The sequence below is a fragment of the Dothidotthia symphoricarpi genome (genome assembly GCF_010015815.1).
Source record: "Dothidotthia symphoricarpi CBS 119687 unplaced genomic scaffold P153scaffold_12, whole genome shotgun sequence".
Taxonomy (NCBI): domain Eukaryota; kingdom Fungi; phylum Ascomycota; class Dothideomycetes; order Pleosporales; family Dothidotthiaceae; genus Dothidotthia; species Dothidotthia symphoricarpi.
The window spans coordinates 150,364-175,006 of NW_022985019.1; the positions used below are offsets into that span (position 1 = coordinate 150,364).

Below are 24,643 nucleotides of genomic sequence, written 5' to 3' on the forward strand. Positions count from 1 at the left end.
ACAGCCTCAACGCGCTCGACGTGATTAGGATCCTCTCTTGGTGACATGCTTGACCGGTCGAGCATAATAAGGCGTCCACCTGCTCCTCAACCAGGGCTTGGCGCCTATGAATCTTGCGCCTGTACTTTCGTCTCAAGCTAGCGTCGAAGGTGTGAAGTTGAACACGGGTACCAAGCTTGGTGTGGGTTTGGTCTCACGTAATATTTGGTTGGTCTAAGGTGAGTGCGAGTACTAATGATTAGTAAATAAGTCCTGGCTGATGGAAAGAGTAACACAAAGCTGAAATTTAGACCATTTAGGACATTGCTAGGCTGGAATGCTAAAACCTAATACGTGGGTTCAAGAGTATGATTGGACAGATATTTCAGATAAATCGAATGGGTGATTCAACTTTACTTTTTGCTTACGTGGATGATCTACGCTTCGCGAAACTTAGATCTTGCTTACACCTATTAGTGGGCTTATACCATACGCTTGCTTATTCCGACGTTTTATTTTACACTTTTTATTCTAATCCTGTGTAGTGAACAGCACCCTTATTAACCTTCTAAAGAAGCGGGGCGCCCTTGGCCGGCTTCCCAACCACCCCGACGCAATTCTTTCTTCGAATGGCGCCATCGTCGAACAACTCGTGGGTAGCAACTTCAAACACTATTGCGCAATGTCGATGCTAATGCGACTCATATAGCGAACAGGCCTCTTCCAATTGGGTGAGCAAACCTCCCCGTATGCGGACAGCCTGTACGCAATGCCATGCGGCTAAGGTACGGATAGTTAGAGTTTCGCGTTGTGCAATGTACCAAAACTATTGCGTGCTTCGGTACTACAAGAGTGTTTGTGCTAATGTTACAATCCATAGATTCGGTGCAGCAGCAACAAGGATGGCTGCCAGAGATGCAACGGCCTTGGCCTTAACTGCGAATATGTTGTGTCCATGGTCGGCAGGATGCCAAAACGACAATGCAAAGCCTCCGATTCGCGTCTAGACAGGCCACTTCCTTCGCCTCCAGAGAGTCGGCCTTCTGAACCGTCCCGCACAAGATCGTCTACAACCGCTTCTGCAATCGGCCTTCCCCTCCTTGATGCGAGCGACCCTAGCGACAGCTTCAATATCTCTCGTACGACGTTTGGATCTAGACAGCCCCTGACGCAAACGGGCTCCAACGAGCGTCAGCTTTTGGAATTTCTAGACGACGAGAGCTGGACATCCGGAGGCGCAGCTTTCCCTGCCAGTATCGACGATGGCTGGTCTTTTCCTCCTGTCACAACCTTCGAGATCGAGGGATTCTCCATGCCATCAGATCTCCAGCAGCCAATGATCACCAATGGACAGTCTTCGTCAATTACCACGTCAGTCTCGGAATCGTCTGCTATTCCCCCTAGCACAGCGAATTTTCTTCCCATGAGCCCGTGTTCGCCTAACCGGCAGACTGGGACTGGGTCAACTCAGAGCCGCCAGGATTGGACCCAGTACGGACCCATCGTTGCCCTTTGTAGGATGGTACGCCTCCTAGAGGCCCAGATACATTCTCAGCCAACATCTGTGGATGAAGTCATGAGGCTAAATCAGACCTGCATCAGGGACGTTTCAAAGATATCCTCGAAAACGGAGTACATGCAATGCAGGAGCTGCCCCGCTCTGATTTCGACAATCATGGAGCTCATCGTCACAAGGTACGAGGATATCACCAACGATCAAAGCCGCAACCGGATGTCCTGGGTTGCTGTATCTAGGCCCAGCACCCCATCTCTGCAGTTCGGCGTCTTTGAGCTGGATCCCGAAGAACAGGCGTTGATCCGCAATCGAATCATACGCAAGGAGGCGCAGAAGTGTGTCACAATCATACGGACACTCAAACAATTGCTCGTCGCCAAATCGGCCACTGGAAACGACGTTTCTTCACAATCCCACGCACTGCACAACTGGTACGATGGTATGGAGAAGAGAATGACCGATCTAATCTCTAGTTTAATCCCCGCTTCCTAAGCGGTCTCAGACAAGCGGCGTTTGCAAGGATAGGAGAATTCTGGAATGGCGTTATGCATGAGGAATTTTTGTTTGAGATACATGACATATCTCTATTGCTAATACAAGTTCGGGGAATGCTTTCCAACTAGACTGGATGTATTAGCCACTCAACCAGTTTGAACCAAATGCTTCGTACATTCTTGAGGAGATCCTCGTATTCGATGAGATACGGGCTGCATTGTTAAAGGCGTAGATCAATTATTTCGGTACAAAAAAAGCTTGTGGTGAAAAGGTCAGACGAATATTATGACGAGAAACACATATGGCGGTTTGGAGTTTTCAGAACAAAAGGAGCAGGCTTATGAGTATTCGGTATACTATATACTACAAAAGGAGGAGAATAGAGGTTTAGAAGGGCTCTCGTACAGAGGTCCTAATATACTTATTGTTCGAGTTAAGTCCCTAGCAGAATTCGGCAGGTTTGTCATATAACCCTGAGGTTTGTCCGGAAGGATTCCAAGGGTGCAGCCCATGACAGTGTCTACTTCGTTTACGATTGGCGTTGCTTGGAAACTTGATGCATGGCCCATATGTCAACTTACTTGATAAGATCGTCCCATTCGTTATTCGGCCCCCGTTCTATTGTGTAGCCCACCTATATAATGAATAATCGGCGCGAGGTTCTTGTCAACGGCCCGAACCTACGGACCGTTGCAGAACCCACTTAATCGGCTTCATTTAACTGACAATTTGACCACAGTTCGTCTCTCTATCGCAATACTTGCGCTATTCCCAAGAACTATGGACCACAAAAACGCATCGCTGACTTCGCCTGACGCTCGTGTTAGTAGTACGCCCGCTGCAATACTTCTGAGCAGTCTCATTCAACCAGCAGTAGCTTCTATAGTGTTCTTTGCTATATGTCTAGTGTACGCCATTTACTCCATCGCCCAATATGCCCGACTCCGAGCGTTCAAGGGACCAAGCTCGGCCGCATGGTCGAAGTTCTGGTTACTCAGATGTGTCCAGAGCGGCAGGATGCATCATATCCTCCAAGACATAAGCACAAGATATGGTATGTTTTGTGGACACCAGAAAAGACGATAGACTGGATTACTGAACGGATTGGCAAGGCAAATTCGCCCGTATCGGGCCTAACACTTTGCTGGTTTCGGACGTAGAATTTGTACGCAGAGTCAACGCCCCAAAGAGCAAGTATCACCGTTCAGATTGGTACAAGGGGTCTCGATTTACACCTGGAGAGGATACTCTGATCAGTATGACCAACGAGGTCGAGCACAAGACTGTGCGATCGAAGATGACCGTAGGCGTATGTAACTCGTCGCAAGGCTCACCATCTGCCAGCCCTCAAAGCTAACGCATATGATAGTACAATCTCAAAAAGGAGAATGAGCGTTGTGAAAGTGCCATCGATAGTCAACTCGAGGTGATGCTCAACCTCATTGAATCAAAGTACATCTCAGACCTCGATAAAGGTGATGTCCGGCTCTTGGATTGGGGCTACCTGGCAAGTTACTTCTCCATCGACTCCATCACGGACATTGCATTCAGTCAGCCTATCGGAGACCTCAAAGAGGATAAAGACAAGTGGAACTTTTTGCATAACACCGAAGACAACATTAGGTCAATGTCGTTCTTCACTATCTATCCCGAAATCCTCAACAAGATCCCATTATGGGTGATGGTTAAATACCTTGCGCCTCATCCGGATGACAATAGCCCATTTGGTATGGTTATGGGGTAAGTCACTTTCCAACATAACCGTCATCATTTATGTTCCTTGCCTGTAACCGAGTTCCATGGCTTCTCCCTTCACGAGCTAGTGAGAATCTGTTAGTTCAACGCGCTGTACTAACTTGGCGATGAAGTTTCGCCCGGAAGTGTGCTCGAGAGCGTTATGGCGAGAAAAAGGTCGAGAAAGACGACATGCTGGGCGTTTTTGTACGTCAGGGTATGTCCCAATATGAAGCAGAGCGTACTTCGCTTCTTCAGCTGTAAGTCCAATCCCACTTGCTTTCTACAATGGACTCTGGAACGCATCATAACATTCTCGTCTTTAGGGTAGCCGGCTCCGATACCGTAGCCACCTCACTTCGAGCGGCTATTCTCTACATCGCCAGCGATCCTTCGGTCGTCCACCGCATCCGAACAGAGGTCGCTGCCGCTGGCGTGTCTTCTGAAAGACCCACTTCCGACATTATTAGCTATGGCGATGCCCGCAAGATTCGCTACATACTTGCTGTCGTGCGTGAAGTCCTCCGCGTTCACCCGCCTGCCATCGCAACGATGGAGAAGCAGCTTGGTAACGAGAGTGACCTTCTTCCCGATGGCCGTGTCATTCCAGCGAGGACCAACATCGCATTGTCCTTGACGGCGATCCTTCGCGACCCGGAGACGTTCGGTGCGGATGCGGAGTTATTTAGACCAGAACGGTGGCTTGAAGATGTCGACGAAGAACAAAAGAAGAAGATGGATAGGGCGCATGAACTGATCTTCGGTTCGGGTAGGTTTCTTTGCCTTGGTAGGGAAATCGCGATGATGCACATCGTGAAAATCGTGATCGAGGTAGGTTTTTCATTCTCGACTTCAATCTATGAGGAACATTGACACGGAATCAGATTTTCAACCGATATGACATCTCGGTTCTTCACCCAGAGAAGCCTTGGCATAGCCTTGCTTACGGCATCTTTGTTCAGCATGATCAGTGGGTGAAGGTGACGAGGAAGGACCTCAGACACGAGGGATTTTCCAATCTTTCTCAGGTGTTTGTGAATGAAAAACCCAACGGTAGTGTGGTGCTTTGAATCTCGGGCGGGAGGAAAAGTTCTAAGCAGGGAAAGTGAGCTTTGATAGCCAGCGCATGTCTGATACGTACACAGCTGGGGAGAATGCCACTTGATTATCAATTGATACTGCTTGTGGTTGCAAAGAGGTGCCTCGTAAAATCTTAAAGCATCGAAAGCTAGACAAGGTTACAGATCATCGTAAACGGGAACTTCATGTCTAGTCTGATAAAACAAGTGGTAGTTTTGTTATGAGCGTTCTATCTCCTCCAGAACACTTGACGCTTTCTGTCCGCCATAACACTCTTCCTAACTTTTAGTTGGCTGGATCTCTTGCAGTATGTAGATCTTACAAAACCGCTCTAAACTACAGTGGTGCCTGCCATCTCTGTGGACGGGATGTGAACTCCGGAATGACGCACTAAGCCTGATCAGAAAATAGAGGAGGAACGAGCTGCCCGGGCCGCACCCGATCTAGACCTAAAACGCACATCTCGGCGGGAAGCCAAGGGTACCGGTAAGAAAACTACGCCGCAATGATTGTGTTGTTGCCGATTCGTCTGAAAGTCGCCGGAAAGTTTCCGGCCGAAGCAAGTCTGTGGAGATACAATTCTCGAAAACCAAAACACGGCTATATCAAGATTTCTTGTCCTCATAAGATCCAACTCCTCACTGACCTTCCTATCCGAGACTTACCTTTGTAAAAGTTTCACCGTCGATATGACAACCAGCCAAACTATTGGAGAGCTCAACAGCGAGTTTTTTGAGTAAGAGCATAATCCATCCAACCACATAGAGGCTAATTCGATGGTCTGCAGTTCAATTGCCAAATCTACATACAGTGCAGATTGGGTTCGAAACCTGGTGCAGCAAATTAGCAGCTTCTTGCGCGAACATGTCGAGTGGATTGCGCCGCCGAAGGAAGGAGGTTGGAGAGTGCTCGACTATGCGTGTGGTAGCGGAATCGCTTCGATGGTCTGGTGAACCCTCAAGCTGTGAGGCTGAACTTTCTCTAACAAAGTGTAGGCATTGACCGCACACGCCTCTGTCCTGCGCGGGATCGACATCTCGGGGGGCATGGTGGATCAATACAATGCCACCGCGCTCAGTCTGAACTTGAAGCCAGAGCAGATGCATGGTGTTCGTGGCAACATCCTCGAAAACGACGAGACGCTCAATGGATCTGAGTTTCAGCGTTTCGACGTCGCGATCATGTCAATGGCACTGCATCACGTCGAAGATCCCGCGGCAATGGTCAAGAAGCTCACCGAACGCCTAGTACCCGGCGGATCGCTGGTGATTATCGACTGGCTGCCGCATGGGGAAAAAGCGGGAGAACAGGGAATGCGATCACATTCGCACCTGATTTCACACTATGGGTTCAGCGAAGCAGAGATGCAGGACATGTATGCCCAGGCAGGGCTGGGAGACTTTGGGTTTCTGCTACACCCGGAGCAGTCAGAAATACTAGGTGGAGGAATGAACCAGCTCTTCTTCGCAAGAGGAAAGCTCCCGGTTTCAAGCGACCCATGAGAACACTACTGAGCTAGGCTATCGTTCCTCAAAGTGTCCTATTCGTCCATAGCAATAATCAGTTAACATAACATTCTATGCTTTTGATGGCTGCTCTCCGTGACCGCTACCATTGACAAATAGTTTCGGTCACTGACTAGTACACCCTCTTGCGGCACAGAGTCATTGACCATGACAGCAAAGTCGTCTCTGGAGTACCCCAGGGTTGTCCATGTGTGTAGGGCGCGAAGGGAAGCCCAAATTCACAACTAATATAGAACTACTCCAGTTTGTCAGACATGAAAAAGCCTCGTTTCCCCAAGGCTCTCAGAATATCCCATGAAAGGACGCTGCTCGTACTATAAAGTTGAAATCATGAGTAGAATGTGGATGTCCTTGCCGATAGCGACTATTCTTATGCCTTTTAATCAATGGGCAACATGATACGTCCACGCAGCCAATAACGCAGGACTAAGTGACCAAGCAAGATTCACCCCAAAGGCACCGAATCACATAAAGAAATGGTTATGATGAACAGAAGTTTACTGGTTAATATTGTTCCCTCAATCTATTTTTATGAAACTACTACCTTAGGATGGTCAATTTCTGATATCGCTATTCGATATGGCTTTCTTCCACCGCATTACAATCCTGATTCTGAACAGCTAAACTGACTATAACAAGAGTCCGGGATTCACCTGATGCACTGATGTAGTAAATGCTACAATACGGATCTAATGTGGCCCCTCATGCCGCCTGAGATAACTCCTCCTTATCATCCGTAGCTTGCGCAGGCTGTTGACCCGGGCGGAAGTCATCCCACTTGGGCACGAACGAGAAGAGGAAGCCGATACCGAGTAGCGCGATAGCCACTGCGAATGCCACTCTCAGTCCGTCCATATACGCTTGAAGAATTCCCTGAAGTTCGTCGCCGCTGAATCTCTGCCTCAGTTCTGTCGCACCAAGATCCAACAATATGCGGGGTTCAACGGTGGGGGCGTGGACCGCGACTCTCCGGACAATTGTCGAGGTGAAGGCCGCTTGGGCGCAAGCGATTGAAAACGAACCGCCTATGATCTGGAAGAACAGAGTAATGGCCGACACGGGCGAGATATCCATTGGAGAGACTGCTGCCTGATTCGCCATCAGAGGGATTTGCAACGTCATGCCCATGCCCATACCAGCGATGAGCTGGAATCCAATGTACTTTCCTGCCGACGTCTCGAGGTTGAAGGTGTACATCAGGCCGGCGCCGAGGGTTGCGATTGCTGCGCCAAGGGACATCAAGGGTGCCCAGAGTCTGCCGTAGATGGACACCACGAAGCCGGCGACAATGCTGAGGAAGCAGCCGACGTTGATGGGCAGGTTCCGCACACCCGATGCAATGGGCGAGAGGCCCTTGGCGGATTGGAAATACAAAGGAAGATAGTAGGTGAGGATGAAGAAGCCACCAGAGACGAAAAAGACATGAGCGCAATTCGCCCAGACACGGCGCATCTTCATGATGCGAGGCTCGAGCATGGCGCGGTCGCCCATATACATCTCGTTGGCTACGAAGACGATGGAAATGAGGACGAATCCAACAATCGTTCCGATAACGGTACTGTCAGACCATGCCTTCACGGATCCTCCCCATTGGAAGGCGAGAATAAAGCAGACCACCGCACCCATGACCAAGAAGGTCCCAACGAGATCCATCTGCAAGATCTTCTCTCTCAGCGTGGCCGGCTGTGGTTGAGCGGCTTTGGGCGTGTGGTAAAACAGAATCAAAGTGACTGCCGTGACTGCACCGATCGGCAGGTTGATCCAGAAACACCATCGCCAAGAGACAGACTCAGTCAAGACGCCACCGAGGAGAGGTCCTGCGAGAGAAGCTGCGGCGTATGTTGCGCCGCCAATACCCATGAACGCCGGGACATACTTGGGTGGCGCTGAGAATGCGATGAGGATGAAGACGCCCGCCGTGACACCCGAAGCACCCAGGCCTCCGATGGCACGACCCACGATCAATGACGTACTGTTTGGCGCCAGAGCACAGATCAGGCTGCCAATCTCGAAGAGAAACAGTGAGAACAGAAAGGTCCATTTCTTAGGGAAATACTTGAAGATCTTGCCCCAGGTCGACTGGAAAGCCGCGGCCACCAGCATGATGGCAGAGGCGTACCAACTGACGTCCCGGATCGTGTTGAACTCGTCCGTGATGTATGGTACTGCTGTCGCCAGGATCGTTGTATCGAGATTGGCAGCGAATAGAGCGAGAAAGAGACCGATCATGATGAGCGTTAGGGCACGGGGGCCGGGGAAGTCGGATGTGTCCATGACCCATTCTTGTGATGCGGGTGCTCCATCTGTCGCATCTTTGTTCTGATTGTCTGCGGCGCTGGTGTTGGAGGACTTGGGTTCTTGCGAGGAAAGCCTCTCCAGATCCGTATCGGGATGCTTCTCAGTCATGACGGTAAGCTTGTCGTGAGTGATACACTGATGGGGCTCTTGTCGAAGATCGCGGTCGATCTCGCAGTTTTATGTTCAAGACACCAGGACGGGATAGATCCCAAGATGCTGGAGATGTGGGCGTTTTGGGACCTAAGCAGGGCTGTTCAGTATAAACACAGAAAGGTATGATGTCGCAGGCGAACAAATCGTACTTGGAAGATGACTGTTTCAGGCTTGCTGCAACTGTTCGTGTGGCTTTGTGGTTGTTGTTGTAGAGGCTGTGATTAAGGATAGTCTGCAGGTTGTTTGCTCAAAGGGGAGCAGCGGCCCGAAGCAAGACGCCGGAGCAAGTCTATGTCCATATGCGGAACCTTCGACAGCCAATCACGAAGCGAAAAGACCAGCAACAGAAACATAATAATAATATCAATTTCCCAACACTCTCTTGGTATTCTGTGTGTATGCGAAAAGATTACCAATTTCCCCGGAAACGTTACGCGACGTGTAGAGTGACTGTCGATCACTTCCTAATTCGCTAGCACGGAGACATTTCGCGTACTTCATTCCACCTGGGATACGTTCAACACAGGGATCGTGAAATGTCCCCGTTACGATTCTTAGATCTTGGAGCGTGTCATCAACGAGCTGTCAATGTATGCTGAGTAAATTTGCCGGCCCAGAACGTGTGTAAAGGCGCGTTCGGGAGCCCTGGGTATGTGGAACGTCTTGAACACGTGGTTTGATCATACAAAGGAAGGTAGTACAACTGTGCCAGCGCTGCGGCAAGCCACGATCGTAACATATGCCAGATAGAACGTCCGGATTTGGATAGCTCCACTAATTGCGACTGCTAAAGTCTAGAGCAACTGAAGAACGCGGTTGCACAAAGGTGAACCCATTTCATGGCCCATAGGCAATCCCACGAAAACTCGCCCTTGGATTGTTAGTGAAGTGTGCTCTCGCCGCAAAAGTTTTGGTGGACTCGTGAGTCCGCCCAGCGAGAAGTAACCGGGTCGCAAGCTCGAATCTGTCAGTGTCTAGCTTGATGCAAATGTATCTTACGAGCGAATACCCGACATGGAAGTGTGTCGCTTCTCTGCAAAGATGTCATTCGGCTAAGGGCAATGTTTCCCCAAGCGATGCGTCGTTTCCCCCCCTCTTGAGAATGATGCGGAGGAAACATCAGTGATGCCTGGTTCAGGTGGCCGGTCTTAGAGGGCGAGGAGTGAAGAAGTACGCAGATATATTTTTGATGAGAGACCAGTGTACAATCGAAGCCTTCTAGTACTTTGCATCATGGTCCAACTGAAAAACAAGCTACACTTAACAATTTCGTCACAACAACCTAATCAGGGACTTTTCTGGAGCTTCGCCCACTCATCCAATTTTCCCTCCACCTTCCACCGTCTAAAGGTCTTGACGCCATCCTGAGTAGCTCCCTTCGCCAGTGCTCCGTATTTGACTCTCACGTCTGTGGCCTCCTTGCTCCCTTCCTCCACCCCATCCATCCACAACTCGTACGCACCCGTCAAGAAAATCTCAGGTCTCTCGGGGTTCGGCGGGTCGGAAGTGCCCTGGGAAATTGCGAAGATTGTCGTGGCCCCGGAAGCAGTCGTCGTTGCTTCAACCTACGAACGACGTTAGCCGACCTATTCAATCGTTCCCGACTAGAGTAATTGTTGAACTGACATTAAGCATAGGGCGCAGAATGACGTCTTGTTCAATCGTCTCGCCCGCGGCCGTGTGCACAGCACCACCGCCGAGGATCAGTCGGCGATGGAACCTGAGCCCATCGTCTTCTGTGATCTCGGAGCTGGCGACGTATTCGGCCATATCCTCAGGGCGGCGGCAACCATACGCAAGCGCATGCCAGACGTCCTCCATACTGAGAACGGGCTCGTCTCCGAGACGGTTGACGGGCTCGGAGTAGGCGACATTGAAGTTGAAGCGAATAGCAGGCATTGTGGTGGTGTTTTTTAGGGCTTCAGTGGTGCACGAACAAGGTGGGATTTGTGATGAATGGAACTCGGAATTTAGAAAGTGAAAAAGCTTGATGACAACAACCCAATGTTTGCGCGATACTTATTTATTGGAATTATCGTACGCTCGTTTCCTTGCAGTGTTCCAATGCTAGCCGGCGACTTGGTTTTCAAGCGGCCGTTTTCTGTTGCGGGCCGGTTTCAGGATCGCCGGAGCGGAAGTGTGGGGCAGGGTGATCTCCGCTAACTATGAGCATTGCAATAGAGTCCGGAAGTCTATGGTGGCACTGTTTGTGAACTACAAAACTGGTTCCCGCGGTGCGGTGTGAGTAGGAGACCGGAGTTGTAAAACCGTAGAACTTACTTGGAAACCGACTTACTGAGACAGTAGGCAAGGAGAGCACTCAATGCAATACAATGGAAGGATAAGTTCAACAAACTAACCAAGCCATGATTCCGAATTGCTACAGAGAGCACACCTAATTTGTAGCAGGTGCCTGGAAGGACAAGTCAAAATTGAGCATCGCGAGAAAGCGCTGAATGTCATGTTTCACTTCAGAAGAATTACAGATGGTTACCTAAGTTCAAATAGTTACTATCATCACCATCAGCCATCAAGCGACAAATTCTTCACAAACTTGATAATTGCAAGAGTATTGTCGCTTTTCGCTGTAACATGTTGAGCGTGCTCTAGTTCACCGGTGCCAAACTAGGCATTCAAACGCGTATATTGATTCAAAAAGGCTATAGGAAAAGTACGAGAAACCCAGACAAAGATAAATTGTAAGACATTCACAACAAAACCGTAATCCTGTCTGCCAACTAAAGAGGATCAGAGGTCTCGCAGACTTTTACCGAAGCAGCACTCTGGACTCAAGACCCCACTATCCGAGATTGAGTTCTTTTGCATGTTTCCAAGTGCAAGCTTGATCTCCTTATGTCCCCTTCCGCTCGAAATCAGACGCATCGCGATCGGTATAGACGTTCGAATTCGCTGAATCTGACTTTCCGAAAGAAGGCCAGAATCGTACTCCAGTCTCAGCATGAGCTTCCCATTTGGCAAAGCCGTGAATTCGCACATAAGCTTGAACTTGGCTCCTTCAGACCAAATAAGTAACGGCTCAAATCCAGGCACGCTCATATTCAAATCGTTCGCCTGCCTAAAGTCGTGCATTGTGACCATCACGTCGAATAACGGGTGATTGGGATATTGCGTGACAATCCCCAGATGCTGCAGTAGCTGGTCCCATGGGATTGCGTGTGCCAAAGCCTGCTGCGAACTCAACTTCGTGGCTTCTGTCACATCGTTTTCAGAGTTGGTGTCGCATTGAATCCGGACTGGAAGAGGTTGAAGGAATAAGCCAAAAGTGTTGAGGTCATCTGCAGTATCCCTGTTGATGTGAGGAACACCTAGAACGATATCGGTCTTGAAAGGACACTCGTCCAGACACATTGCAACACACGCAAGCGCGATTTGCTGTAGTGTTGTGTTGGTGGCGACAGAGTATTCGAGAGCTTTCTCGAAGATGTCAGCATCGATTGTGGTGAGTGTGGAGGTCCCAGAGTAGTCCGAACGGGACACATCCGAGCCAAACGGTTGCGGGTTTTCGGGACAGTCTTGTAGATACCCGGTCCAGAAATCCAAACTACTTTGAGAGATGGCGTCGGACCAGACTCTTGCTAATGCATAGCTTCGTGGTGCATCGTCTAAGAGACTTCCATGATAGGCCTCAGAAGCCTCACGCATCAATATCGCTAAGGCCGTGTAGTCTGCGATGATGTGGCTCATGACGATGGTCAACGAATCTGCTGTGACGAAAACTCGCACCGGCTCCTCAACATCCAGAGCAAATGGTCGGTTCACTTCTGTGCTTAATTCGAGAGAGCAGGGCGTCTGAACGCGAGGAACATAGCCAGGATTAACCCGAATGACTTCGTTTTCATTGCGATATGTATACCGACAGCCTAAAAGGTGATGCCGAGCCAGCACAGAGTTCCATGCCGTGATGAGTCTTTCCTTGCTCACAACATTATTGTCGAAGCGAGACGAGTAGCAAACGTTGAATGCAGATGAGCTGGCTGATGTGAGGTACTTCCTCATCCATTCGGTTTCGATGGGCGTTGCCAGCTCCTCCTGTATTGGGAACTTTTGGTTGTGGTCATCGACAGGGGACGGCGCTAAACTGATACGCTCGGCTACGGCCATTGCAAGGTCCCGTATCGTTGGGTTTATAAGAACCATTTTCAAGGATAGTTGCACACCAGTAGTGGCGGAGAGATGGCGGAGAAGTTCTAATTGTCGAAGCGAATGACCGCCAAGATCAATGAAACGAGATGAAGCATTGAGGGTAGTACTGTCGGGTAGCTGAAGAGCTATACGATACGCCTTTGCAACATCTAGTTCCGTTGACGAACTGAGCTTATCCTTACGTGATTCTGATCGTCGTGGAGGATCCGCCTCGGCGACGGCTTTGTAGTCAGTTTTACCCGCAGCAGTGACGGGAAGTTTGTCCACGGGCGCGATGATATGAGGCATAGCGTATTGTGGGAGCACCTTTCGAAGTTGGTCTCGAAGGTCTCCTACGTTGATATCCAAAGGTTGGACCATGGCAATGAGCTGGTCCTGGCGACGTGCAACAGCAACGGCTTGCAGAAGAGGATATGCTCGTGCGATACGGATTTCCAGGTCTCCCATATCTAATCGGTACCCTCTTAGCTTGATTTCTCGATCGTTGCGCCCGAGAAGGGCCACCTCGCCCTCCTCGGTCCAGTAACCCCTATCCCCCGTTCTGTACATCATCTCGCCCACGCCTGATGGCCAAACTGAATCAGGTAGGAAGCGTTCACGTGTCTGCTCTGGCATGTCAAGGTAGCCATTGGCGATTTGGACTCCAGCGAGATACAGCTCGCCGATGACACCAGGAGGGCAAAGAGTTTTCTTCGACGGCTCTGATTGTCTCGTTGTCAAAATGTACACTCTAGTGGTATTGTTCGGAATACCAATAGTAACCGGCTGTCGAGGTAGGAGGCGTTTGATGGTGGCTCCGCAAGTGCCCTCTGTCGGGCCGTACATGTTGTATAGTTGCTTGACCGAAGCCCAGCGGTCGCAAACAGCTTGTGGCACCGGCTCTCCAACGAAGTAAACCTGCGTCTTAGTTAGCAAGAGCACACGATCAATCTCAGTTGGAACTTAGAGTGGTAGTCAGAACCAGAAAGGTCTTACCCATTTGAGATGCTTGAATTCATTGGGGTCAAGTAGCCGAGCTAAGGACGGTGTCAAGATGGCCGCATCCACCGAATGAAGGTGTCCAAATGGATCAGAGCCAGAGGGTAAAACCAATGTAGCTCCATGCGTCAGAGCAGAGAATATCTCGTGGATGCTTCCGTCAAACGCGACAGACATAATGTGGGCGATCCTTCGGCCCGGTGCGGCGAACAATCGGACGTCCAGCGAGGACTGAAAAGCCACCAGTCCAGCATGTGTACAGAGCACACCTTTCGGGGTGCCTGTTGATCCAGATGTGAAGCACACATAAGCCGGAGATTGAGGCTCAGGAACTTGGCGATGTCCCCAATCTGCAAAATCCGGTGATTCCACGGTGCTTTGGATTGTGAATGATACTGCGCAGACTTCAGGTACTGCTGACAGCTGGCATGCCGTGGATGTGATGAAAACTTTGGAACCCGACAAACTAAACTTTCTGTTGCGCACCTCCTGCGGCTCGGTAGGGTCCATTGAGCAATAGACACCACCTGCCTTGAGAATACCAAACACCGCGCACAACCAGAGGAGTGATCTGTCAGAGTAGATGCACACGATTTCCCCTTTCTCGATATGGCTCTGAAGTCGAGCGGCAACCTTGGATGCGTAAAGGTCCATCTCCCGATAGGACATCTTATCGCACCCCTTTTCCAGAGCAACATGGCCAGGTATGTCTCGTGCTCTCCGCTCGAATAACGTAACCAAATCATCCTGAATGCTTTGAACTAAAGTCGATGGGGAACAGTTACCAAATTGTTGAAGTGTTTGTATGTGGGATTGGGGAGTCGAACTTCTGCGGATATCATCCACAGTACGATTGCCGTCGAGTAGTAGCTCGAGTGTCAGGCGATAGGTTTCCGCAAGGTGTTGCATGTTCTGCTTCGTAAATCGGTTGACGTGATAGTCCAAGGCAACTTCCCGGAGGGGGTCTATCGTGAGGCCAAGGGGCACTTCGTGCTCTTGACGTGTCATTCGGCCAAGGGGTTGTATGCGCAATTCGCGAGAGTCAGGTAAGCACACTTGGACACTAAGCGCACTTTCGAAGCTACGGTCAAATCCATGTTCTGGAGTCGTCCATTGGTATTCCTCAAGTTCGATCAATTTGTGGAACGTCAATTGAAGAAATTCAACCGACGTCATCGTCCCAATAGTGGAGATCGAGAAGGGAAGGACGTTCAACACAGGACCTATCACTTCGAGAGCACCAGGTACTGGGAGGTTTCGTCCACATAAAACCGCACCAAATGCAACAACTTCGGCATCGGTGAATGATGATAATGTCATCGCCCATGCTGCGTAGAAAAGAGTGGCGGGTGTAACATCGGCATTCTTAGCTTTGGCCTGGATGTCTTGCGCGATAGCCGAAATATCGATAGCGACACTTGAACTGCCAGCGTATTCATTGTGAGGATAGGCTGGTGGAAGGAGTAGATCATGACGTGCTTGGCTCAGTGTGTCCTCCTGGCGAGCCCAGTAAGCCTTCCCAAGCTCTTTCCTAGCTGACCTCAGTAACTCAAACTCTTCGGTAAAGAGCCGGAATGAGGGTCCAGCCGAGACTGTGAGATCTCCATTTACCGTGCGCAACACCTTGTCGAAAATGATGGATGCCGAGTAACCATCTATCAAACAGTGATGAACAGTCCATGTGAGTCTGCTCAACGCCTTTTTTGAGGAATTCCCAACAGGTGTGACCCAAAAGAATGAGCCGATGACTTGGGGCATCTGACTGTCCGGGGCGTCGTCCGGCATTCTAGACTCCGACCAGTTGAAGCCCTTGAGACCTTTGTCCAGGGATTCATGCTCTGGAAAGTCTTGGTTGAAGATTGTTTCAGATTCGATCACCTTCTTCCACGCGTCTTTCAGACGTGGAATCATGACCGTGTCGTACATTTCCGAGTGGACGATAAAGTTAGTCCCGGGTTGTTTGAGAGACCCATGGATGAAGTGTAGTTGAAGCTCAGTTAGTGGAGCCTTTCGGGGCATTGATGATAGGGGAACCGATTTATCGATCGCGTAGCCTTGGTTTTCTTTGGTGGTCACTGAATGCGACCATCGACTGCTTGACGGCGTGCTCGGACGGTCAGATGATCTCGTGTCCCTCGATGATATCGACACTGCGTCGTAGGGGGTTGCCGTCCCTGGTTCCAGCTGTGTTGACAGGTAGTTTCTGATGTCTGCGGGCTTCGAGATCGCGGAACCTGACATGTTGGCGACCACCCTGCGAAGCGTTTTGCCCTTCAATATCTGGTCTCTTGGCAATTGCAGGCCGTGAGATTTGCAAGCTGCTACCAGAGCGACAGCTCGGAGTGAGTCGCCGCCATTCGATATGAAACTGGTGTCTAGGTCTAGATCCAAGACACCCTTGTCGAGAACTGTGCAAAGTTCGAACAGGAGGAGGAAGTCGGATAATGCGTGCATGGTTGCTAGAAGGCGTTCCACTGCTCGAGGGGAGACTTTTCGAATAAATTCCCGAGGTTGAAAGCTTGCAAAGAGCGTCTAAACACGGTAGTCGAGTGATTTGAGGTACAAGTTCAGACCGTGCAGCTGGACTTGACGTGACTAAGGTATCTGTTTGATCGTAGCCAGAAAGGTTTTTCAATAGAGATATGAACGATATACGGCACTAAGTTTCACTTACTCCACTAATGAGTCTGGGTTGCGAGCCTGCGCACTCTTCTTAGACATGTTCCGAAGTTAGGCGAACCCCCTCAGACAAAGGTCTACGGACCGGCCGGCGTCCGCAGCTTTGGAAGAACGGGCCTTGGATTCCACGGAGGAAGTCGGGTCGGCCTCATGGACGCCATCCAAGCTGAAACTTGTCAGTCTCTTGCTTACTTGGTTAGCCTAGGTCACCGGTTGAATCAGGACGACAAACCCCCACACACCTTTGATACCTGGCGTAGGAGCTCGCCACGGCTTCTAAGTTAGCAGGGTTTCCATGTCGGCCATACTATAGGTCCGAGTTCATCGATGATAGCCTGTCTCGCTCCGTGACCAGTCGCTTTGGCTTTTGCATGGATATTGATTCTCAGTAATCATAGCTGAAGCCTGTTGAACATGCAAAAGTTGACGTGTTGACTCATCAGAGTCTCCACGGCGTAGAACACATGAATACACATGAACAATTACAATAGCAGTTGATGGCGTAACACGTCGCACTGAGCGAATCGACATGGTCCAAGACTTGGAGAGTATGATGCAGAATTGTGGAGTAATTTGAAACTTCGCGTGGTGCATCTGCCCCTTATAGCAGAAGATCTGTTGTGACACAAGACTAATGACATTATTATGGATTCGATTGCGGAGGCTATGGAGATCACGTGCGAGCAGGTGACTAATTCAGCCTAGTGCAATTTCAGGATTTTGCGACGCCCAGCGGCCTCCCACCAACATGATGCTTCGACAATCGCATCAGCGGATATCTCCTAAGTCATTTGTGGTCCTCAGTAATCCTCTTGCTGTCAACAAGGACACCTGCTCCTCAGTCCAGGGAGATGCGATATCATCACAAAGAACGTCCCATCTCTCAACGTCTCGGGCGGTCCTGCTGACATTCTCGACTTCTTCCATGATCCGAATCACATTCAGTCCCATGATGAGCTTTATATCATCCTCAGCCACCTTGCGTCTTAGCAATTCCTCGATCAAAGCGGGAAAGTGTGAAGTGTCATCCAGATCTGGTGGCCCTTCTAGCATTCCGTCGAAATCAGAGCCGATACCCACGTGAGAATACCCGATGGAGTTTCCTACATGGATTATGTGATCAACAATAGATGCGACAGATGGGCTCAACTTGCGGTCTCCAGGATTGGCGTCGTGTTCTGCTTCGATAGGTGTGACCAGAGACGGGATAAAGCATATCATGATCAAACCACGATTGGCCTTCAGACACTGCAAGACTTCGTCCCGGACATTTCGTGGGTTAGGACAGAGTTTATAGCTATCGGTCCCAAATTCCATGTCAGTACTTGAATCTTCAAGTTGCTACTCAGCATGGACCTACCAAGAAGCGTGTGAGAAGATCACTGGCGCCTTGCTTTGTGCCAATACTTCAAGCTGGGCTTCATGACTTGTATGCGCGAGATCAACGATCCTACACCTTGTGTTAGCGGCTTCAGATTCACTCCATGAGTTACGCTGACACATGTCAACGCTTCAAAATCACTTCACATCAGCATTGCTTCTATCCCGAAAACCAATGAACGCTCCCTCTATCTCCACAAGCAGCTTCTTGAAATATCGTCGTTTGCCTTGGCTGAATAATTCGAGGATGTTCGTGGAGCTGAGTATTTTGCTCGCAGTGGGTTGTTAAGAGTCGGGCTAACTTACATGCCAATCCTGTTCATCTCATGAACAAGCTTGCTGCCAAGGGCTGAGAGCCCTCCATGTGTACCTTCTGCTGTCTTGTTACGCGGTACGTCAGTGATTATGTAGGAAGCCAATTGTTGACGAGTCACTTACAGCACTATCTACAAACTCATTGCCTTTGTTGTGACAGAGGGTGGCATATCTTACACCGAGCCTATACAGCATGCGCAGAACACTTGGGCTTCCGCCGATCTGATGAAGCCCTTCGATGCCGAGCAGGCTCACCAGCCTTCCTGTTCGGAATGTGGGGATGATCTCCGACGAATGAGACGCGAAGGCGAATGTGCTCGAATATCGTTCAAAGATGGAATGCAGCAAATCGATCTGCTGAATAGTGGACAAAATCAAGGAATGTTTACTGTCTCCTTCTTTTCCACTGCCACTGTCAGTCAGCACCATTGCCCGAATCTACGGCGATTGGACAACTCCAACTTACGAAGGAACGAAGGCGCTCCAGAACTGGCCTCCAAGTTTTCCTTTGTGAAGTCTGCCAATATCGGTCTGACCGATTGGCATAGAGTGAATATCGAAATCTGGCTGACTCAAATTATTCCGATACCACCCTCGCACCATGTATGCGAAGTCATTGTGACCATCTGCGATGCGGATAAGCGATGCCTACACATAATGGGAACATCATCTGGACAGCTTGGGCTATTGCATCGGTAAATGAAAATAAACTGATCTTACCAATGAGTGGGACTTGCTCAAGGAGCTCGAGTGCTCGCGCTCGGGCGCTTTCAGACGGATTCTCCATTCTTCAAGACACATGAAACACAGTCAAAGGGTTGCGTTACGTGTTTGCAGATCGAATATGGTTCAGAACCTTTCCAGTACTATATTGGTCCTCGCTGCGTCGTTCCGTACGGCTAAATACAGTGGCGCATCTCATTGTCATCACCGCCTGCCACCTCCGTGGCCCCAAATCCAACAGTGGAAAAAATCGTAATGCAACCACACGGCATTGAACAAAAGCCACACCACTAAACCTGAACCATTGGAACGGTCCGACCCGGTACTACGCGCGCCCGTCTTGATGCGCGTCATTGTCCAAACAATGACCGGCATCCAGAAGCCCAAAAAGAGACGTGCCCCAAAACTCTCCACCTTGGATAGGCTTTTGGCATAGCTTGGCAGGGTCGCTAAGTATCTCTGATATGATTGCGGCAGCTTGTGTTCTTCAGCCCCATCGATTAGGAGCCGCTACGCGGGCCGTTGCGTTAGCGCATTCATTCCATATGAGGTAAGTGGGGCCTTACTAGGTAGCGCTGACTTGGTAAGGCGTTCGGCCGGAAGGGATACCGCCCGACTAGCGTGCGGACTGGAATCGGATCGGTGCTTTCATCTGCTCCTTCCCCATCACCGGCGAGTAGATGCGCTTCCAATTCGACCTCCAAGTAAGCCGTTCCGGCCCCCTCGGAGATAAGCAACTTTTCGAAGTCGCCCGCCGACAGAACGTAGCCAACGCCGTGCACCGCCGGAGGAGACTCCGTTCCTCGGTCAAACTCCGCGACTGCTCCCCGTTCAGCTATGCTCGCCATGGCCGGCTCGTTATACGGGACACCGAAGATGTCGAAAGTCAGGACGTGTGAGTGCACGACAAGTCGCTTGACTGCAAACAATTTCATTCCTCGTCGTTCCATAACCGAGGATCTCATGTTAGAACCATAGGCGAAGTAACAGACCTTATCGGCAATATCGAGTTTGTTGTTGTTGGCTGTCATTGCAAGAGTGGAACCAAGGTCGTGGTCGTGCGATAGCCGAGATGAGAACTACTGGCCAACTATCCGATGACTTGCGTGCTTCGCATTTATGGTATGCCATCCATGCACGACATATTCCACGGCTCCCGGTGATACCGTAAGGGTCTCTCAACGGAGCCCTGCCTAGAGATCGCCGTTCACTCTCGGGCTGGACACCACGGCCCATGTTCTCTACCGCGGTATGACCACTTCGAAGCCCTCATATTGCACTAAGCTCAACCATCCTGCCCATTCTTGTATTCTCGTTGATACTCTCACTTCCACAACAACTTGCTTTCACATCTTCCTTGGCATAGTGACTGTTAATCATGGGTGCTTTGCAATTCCTACTCCACCGTCTAGAGACGGTTGCTCTCCAACGCCCGATCACATTGGGCATCTTGGCCACTCTAGTGGTCTTCGGTTTGTTCAAACTATGGACTTCCCGGACACGAACGCACAATCTTCCCGTCATGAAGGTTACGAGTAACGACGTAGTAGGGTTTCTAGAGGAAGCACATAAAAAGGTGAGTCACTTTGAGACACCCGCGGAGACATCCGCATCTAGCCATCGTATTTCTAATGATTCGTTCTCATAATAGTATCCAAATGAGCCATTCATGCTATCTTTGCCAGGTATGGAGATGGCTGTTCTACCTGATACAGAGATCGAGACTATCAAAGCACTTCCGGAGACGGACGTCTCTATCAAGTAAATACCCCCTTCATTGATTCGTGGCAGTAACAGCTTCTAATACTGCTTGGTATAGGAAGCATCATTACGACGTATTTCTCGGTGAATACTCCTACATGGGCACGAAAGCGGACGAGTTCGATCGGACCATGCGCAACGTTCTGACGCGTAACACCCCCGCTGTTCTAGCATCGTTCAACGCCGAAGTTGAATATGCCGTCAATAAGATGATCGGTCCTTGCAAAGATTGGACAGCTATAAAGCCACGGTATGCCATGTCGAGAATCGCCTCCATCATGTCTGGCCGAGCCTTCGTTGGGTTACCGTTAAGCCGCCAGGATGATTGGGTAGAGGCAACAGTCAACTACACGGCAGGAGTATCCCGCGCCTGGCTTGTTCTTCGCCTCATACCATGGCCTATACGCTTCTTTGTCGCTCCATTCTTGCCTCAGGTTCAAGCACTCAAACGACAAAAAGCAATCAATGAAGAGAAGCTTGCACCCTTGATTGCAGAGAAGCGTTCCGGCTCTGTCAAAGACAAGAGCATCCCCGGCGGCGACATGATTGAGTGGTTCATCTCTCAATACGCCAAGCCACCCAACGCTCAGCAGCTTGGTCGAGATCAGCTCCTCACGACCTTTGCATCCATCTACAACCTCTCGAATGCTCTTTCTTACGTCATTTTCGATCTAGCAGCACTCGACCCGAAGGAAATTGAACTCATGCGTGAGGAAGTCCTCCAACACGTTCCGGCGGATGGCAACATCGACAAGATGGATCTGCCAAAGTTGAAGAGGCTGGACAGCTTTGCCAAAGAATCTCAGAGACTTTCGCCTCCATCTCTAGGTCAGCAAATCATGAATTGATGCTTCATCACTGTTCGATATACTGATCACAACCACAGTGAATATTCCGCGTATCGTCACGAATCCCAATGGACTCCTCTGCTCCACCGGTCAAGTACTCCCCCATGGCACGCGCATGACTATCCTAGCCCATGCCATCAACCAGAACCCCGAAATCTATCCAAACCCTACCGAGTTTCAACCTTTCCGCTTTTCCAATCTCCGAGCGACGCCTGGAAATGAGCACAAGTATCAGCACGCTACTACTGGAATAGACAATATCAACTTTGGGCACGGGCTTTGGGCTTGCCCGGGCCGATTCTTCGCAAGTGTAGAGATCAAGGTTGTCCTGAGCTACATACTGCGACACTACGATGTGAAACTAAAGCCGGGAGAGCCAAAGCCGAAGCAGCAGCATTTTGGACTAGCTATTTTGCCTGATCCAGAAGCAGAGGTTCTTTTCAGGGCTCGGGGTTAGCGAGGCTGCTTAGCAACCGACTGCTGCATGACTATCTGTTTGTATAGCAAGATGTGCAGTTTCATTATACTTTGCGCCTTAGGAGTAGTATATTCTGTGAGCTGGCACCAATAAACACCTAGCTTTCGAGAGTTGCACGAGTACGAAGCCTAGTTTCAGTCTATGGGCAAAAGGTTCTATAGGCTACAATAGCTGTTTTAATGGCTAGTCGATACGACTGGAGGAAACCTAGAGCAATCAACTCTTGGCTATAACCTATATCATTCTCTGATTCACGATGATGTTGGCGCTGTCACGACTAGATCATGGTTTTCAGGGTGTTACATGCGCTGCGCAACACGTATCATGAAACGAGTGCCATCCAAACGTTCGCAAACTATGAGCAGCTTCTAGTATGAGCATCGTGGATTTCGAGCCATATTTTGATTCAGCAATGTTATTTTGGTAGCATATGAGTTTTTGGCAGTCAAGAAGCGGGTATGATAGTGAGCGGTAACAGAATGTATTGCAATGAACGCTTGCTCGCTATCAATGTTCTCAATAACGCAACGCCGTCGTGATCTGGTGGCCTAAATAATAGGGTAGCTATCCGTAGGCTACACTTTGCTCCTCAACTCACACTTCAATTTCATCATCGGATGATTGATCCAATTCTCAGGATCTCTTTCCCACTTCTTGTCCGCATTAAGCATTCCCAGGTCGTAGTTCTCCACCAAGTGAACGAGCAACACTCGGATCATCAGGTCGGCAACAAACTTACCCATACACTGCCTTGGTCCGAAGCCAAAGCGCCAAAAGTTATACCGGTCTTTCACCGCACTTCGCTCAAGGAATCGCTCTGGTCGATACTTCTCAGCGTCCTTGCCCCAGTAGTCGTTTCGCTGGTTCAAAGCATGCGAATCGACGATGAAGTTCGTCCCTGGAGGGAAGTAGTATTCACCCACAACCCGACCGGTGGGTGCCGCTTGCGGGACAGAGAACGCAGCGAGGGGCCGAAGACGCGACGACTCGGAGATGCAGGCCGCAACCAGGGTGTCGGAGCGTAGAATGTAGGCATCAAGGTTGCTAGACTCAGATTTTGCGCGCTCGTTGGCGATCTCAGCTCGCAGACGCGACTGCACGTCTGGGTATGCGGCGAGAAAGACGAGGTTCCAGGATATGCCGCCCAGCGTGACGTCCAAGTTGGCGAAGAGGGCCTCATCTAAAGTTTGCAGGATTGCATCTTCCTCTAGAGAGCCGTCTTCAATTGCGTTGTAATATGAGGCTATAGGTGAAGTCGGGGGTGCCTGCGGCCTCGCTTGTCGGTTAAGAGCGGTCCAGCGGGACTTGAATTCGGCCAGGTCGCGGTTCGCAGTGGTAGGGAGGTATTTCGACCACGCGAATCGTGTGAGCCCGCCCTTCAGGAAGTATTGGAACAGCTTTTCTCTCACTGGCGCTAGCTCTCCGAGCTGTTGCTCCACCTCATCGGTAAGTCCTCCGTAGAGAATTTCGGCCACGATCCAAAATGGCAGCATCTTCAGGTCTTGAGCTGCATCGATCACAGACTTCGAGAGTGATGATGTTTTCCATAGCTGGTCAAAATGTCGCTTGGTACGTTTCTCCATCTGTTCAACATACGTGGCCGACTTCGATCTGACAAAAGGTATTTCGCAGATAAGTCTTAGCTGTTTCCATTCGTTCTGACTTACGAGTCCCACGCATTTGCCGAGGAGCTCGCCGAGAAAGTACCCAGAGTTATTGTTCTTGGCCTTGAGATGTCGATCGGAGTCTTTGAAGACGTCCTGAATATGCTCAGGTTTGGTCAGGACACTATGGCATCAAGTTCGTTAGCAGCTGGAAGTCGATGGGGCATCGAATTCATACACTTCTGGCGTAGTTCCAGACCATATGCGATAGATAGGTCCATGTTGTTTCTGCCACAACAGGCTGTTTTCACTTCCGTGGAGGAATTTGGCCGCGTCTCCTTGGCCGTTTGGGAATTGATATTGGGCCGATGGCAGCGCAGATTTGTTGTAAACGTGACGAACAGGATATCGTAATGTTAATAAGAACTACCAGCATGCTTAGCAAAGATTCTCCGGAAACTACCATGAACACTTTACATTCAAGATCCATGAGATGCAGGCGTTTGAACATAATGCAATTTTGCGTCGCAACGCCTTTGTGCGTAGAGCAAGAGAGAAGATAGTGATGAAAGGTACCAATAGCTGCCATTGGAATGGTATAATGCGAAAGTCGAACATGATGGACTTGGTGGTAGATAGAGTGATAATACACAATAGGTTTCAGTGTTATCTTGACACTTTGGAAACTCGGGATACAACTCTGTCTTGAATACAATGCCACAGAAGTCTTGGGCGCACCCTACTCTCACAGCAACTGTACATTGCACGACATCGGCCCCCAAGTCAGCCTGTGACCGGCGTTGATATCAAATTGCTGGGCTATCCTGCCGTAAGCAAAGCCGACGAGTGAGTTAGAGGCCGACGATAGTACCGACTAATCTCAAAGGCCCAAGATTGTTCGGAGGTTTGGATGCAAGGCAGCGCGCAGCTAC

General features: G+C 49.9%; 9 protein-coding genes across 9 annotated transcripts; 4 read left to right on the forward strand and 5 right to left on the reverse strand.

The window, feature by feature from the left end:
* Positions 1–688: 688 nt before the first annotated feature.
* Positions 689–2,428, forward strand: P153DRAFT_431979 (uncharacterized protein). The gene is made up of 2 exons (XM_033672944.1): positions 689–764; positions 860–2,428. Exons 1-2 carry the CDS (start codon positions 729–731, stop codon positions 1,985–1,987), a joined length of 1,164 nt encoding a protein of 387 aa, XP_033522687.1. The 5' UTR covers positions 689–728; the 3' UTR covers positions 1,988–2,428.
* Positions 2,429–2,770: 342 nt separating this feature from the next.
* Positions 2,771–5,037, forward strand: P153DRAFT_341828 (pisatin demethylase; the record flags this gene model as incomplete). The annotated part of the gene is made up of 6 exons (XM_033665942.1): positions 2,771–3,044; positions 3,103–3,299; positions 3,360–3,730; positions 3,859–3,984; positions 4,051–4,555; positions 4,609–5,037. 6 exons carry the CDS (start codon positions 2,771–2,773, stop codon positions 4,792–4,794), a joined length of 1,659 nt encoding a protein of 552 aa, XP_033522688.1. The 3' UTR covers positions 4,795–5,037.
* Positions 5,038–5,464: 427 nt separating this feature from the next.
* On the forward strand, positions 5,465–6,384 carry P153DRAFT_367469 (S-adenosyl-L-methionine-dependent methyltransferase). Its single transcript, XM_033668284.1, has 3 exons — positions 5,465–5,540; positions 5,592–5,748; positions 5,800–6,384. The coding sequence occupies exons 1-3, from the start codon at positions 5,494–5,496 to the stop codon at positions 6,304–6,306; spliced, it is 711 nt and encodes a 236-aa protein (XP_033522689.1). The 5' UTR covers positions 5,465–5,493; the 3' UTR covers positions 6,307–6,384.
* A 436-nt stretch (positions 6,385–6,820) lies between these two features.
* P153DRAFT_317941 (major facilitator superfamily transporter) lies at positions 6,821–9,162 on the reverse strand. The gene is made up of 2 exons (XM_033665041.1): positions 8,931–9,162; positions 6,821–8,868 (listed from the first exon to the last, which is right to left on the reverse strand). Exon 2 carries the CDS (start codon positions 8,734–8,736, stop codon positions 7,033–7,035), a length of 1,704 nt encoding a protein of 567 aa, XP_033522690.1. The 5' UTR covers positions 8,737–8,868; positions 8,931–9,162; the 3' UTR covers positions 6,821–7,032.
* Positions 9,163–9,945: 783 nt separating this feature from the next.
* P153DRAFT_397389 (uncharacterized protein) lies at positions 9,946–10,854 on the reverse strand. Its single transcript, XM_033671559.1, has 2 exons — positions 10,408–10,854; positions 9,946–10,346 (listed from the first exon to the last, which is right to left on the reverse strand). Exons 1-2 carry the CDS (start codon positions 10,678–10,680, stop codon positions 10,068–10,070), a joined length of 552 nt encoding a protein of 183 aa, XP_033522691.1. The 5' UTR covers positions 10,681–10,854; the 3' UTR covers positions 9,946–10,067.
* A 428-nt stretch (positions 10,855–11,282) lies between these two features.
* On the reverse strand, positions 11,283–16,077 carry P153DRAFT_317943 (nonribosomal peptide synthase GliP-like protein). The gene is made up of 2 exons (XM_033665042.1): positions 13,921–16,077; positions 11,283–13,842 (listed from the first exon to the last, which is right to left on the reverse strand). Exons 1-2 carry the CDS (start codon positions 15,940–15,942, stop codon positions 11,530–11,532), a joined length of 4,335 nt encoding a protein of 1,444 aa, XP_033522692.1. The 5' UTR covers positions 15,943–16,077; the 3' UTR covers positions 11,283–11,529.
* A 2,825-nt stretch (positions 16,078–18,902) lies between these two features.
* Positions 18,903–20,051, reverse strand: P153DRAFT_341843 (uncharacterized protein; the record flags this gene model as incomplete). Its single annotated transcript, XM_033665943.1, has 2 exons — positions 18,903–19,530; positions 19,587–20,051. 2 exons carry the CDS (start codon positions 20,049–20,051, stop codon positions 19,225–19,227), a joined length of 771 nt encoding a protein of 256 aa, XP_033522693.1. The 3' UTR covers positions 18,903–19,224.
* A 347-nt stretch (positions 20,052–20,398) lies between these two features.
* P153DRAFT_293348 (cytochrome P450) lies at positions 20,399–22,086 on the forward strand (the record flags this gene model as incomplete). The annotated part of the gene is made up of 4 exons (XM_033663890.1): positions 20,399–20,596; positions 20,672–20,781; positions 20,840–21,609; positions 21,668–22,086. The coding sequence occupies 4 exons, from the start codon at positions 20,399–20,401 to the stop codon at positions 22,084–22,086; spliced, it is 1,497 nt and encodes a 498-aa protein (XP_033522694.1).
* A 493-nt stretch (positions 22,087–22,579) lies between these two features.
* On the reverse strand, positions 22,580–24,329 carry P153DRAFT_431986 (cytochrome P450 monooxygenase; the record flags this gene model as incomplete). Its single annotated transcript, XM_033672945.1, has 5 exons — positions 22,580–22,655; positions 22,706–23,690; positions 23,775–23,895; positions 23,950–24,137; positions 24,189–24,329. The coding sequence occupies 5 exons, from the start codon at positions 24,327–24,329 to the stop codon at positions 22,624–22,626; spliced, it is 1,467 nt and encodes a 488-aa protein (XP_033522695.1). The 3' UTR covers positions 22,580–22,623.
* Positions 24,330–24,643: the final 314 nt, after the last annotated feature.

Excerpts from the sequence above, each read along its gene's own strand:
- P153DRAFT_317943 (XM_033665042.1), bottom strand. The coding sequence starts at position 15,942 with ATGCCCCGAAAGGCTCCACTAACTGAGCTTCAACTACACTTCATCCAT. Across the intron at positions 13,843-13,920 it reads AATTCAAGCATCTCAAATGG|GTTTACTTCGTTGGAGAGCC; the intron begins GTAAGACCTTTC and ends ACTAAGACGCAG.
- P153DRAFT_431979 (XM_033672944.1), top strand. The coding sequence starts at position 729 with ATGCGGACAGCCTGTACGCAATGCCATGCGGCTAAG. Across the intron at positions 765-859 it reads CGCAATGCCATGCGGCTAAG|ATTCGGTGCAGCAGCAACAA; the intron begins GTACGGATAGTT and ends TACAATCCATAG.
- P153DRAFT_367469 (XM_033668284.1), top strand. The coding sequence starts at position 5,494 with ATGACAACCAGCCAAACTATTGGAGAGCTCAACAGCGAGTTTTTTGA. Across the intron at positions 5,541-5,591 it reads CTCAACAGCGAGTTTTTTGA|TTCAATTGCCAAATCTACAT; the intron begins GTAAGAGCATAA and ends GATGGTCTGCAG. Across the intron at positions 5,749-5,799 it reads GTAGCGGAATCGCTTCGATG|GCATTGACCGCACACGCCTC; the intron begins GTCTGGTGAACC and ends AACAAAGTGTAG.
- P153DRAFT_317941 (XM_033665041.1), bottom strand. The coding sequence starts at position 8,736 with ATGACTGAGAAGCATCCCGATACGGATCTGGAGAGGCTTTCCTCGCAA.
- P153DRAFT_397389 (XM_033671559.1), bottom strand. The coding sequence starts at position 10,680 with ATGCCTGCTATTCGCTTCAACTTCAATGTCGCCTACTCCGAGCCCGTC. Across the intron at positions 10,347-10,407 it reads TTCTGCGCCCTATGCTTAAT|GTTGAAGCAACGACGACTGC; the intron begins GTCAGTTCAACA and ends CGTCGTTCGTAG.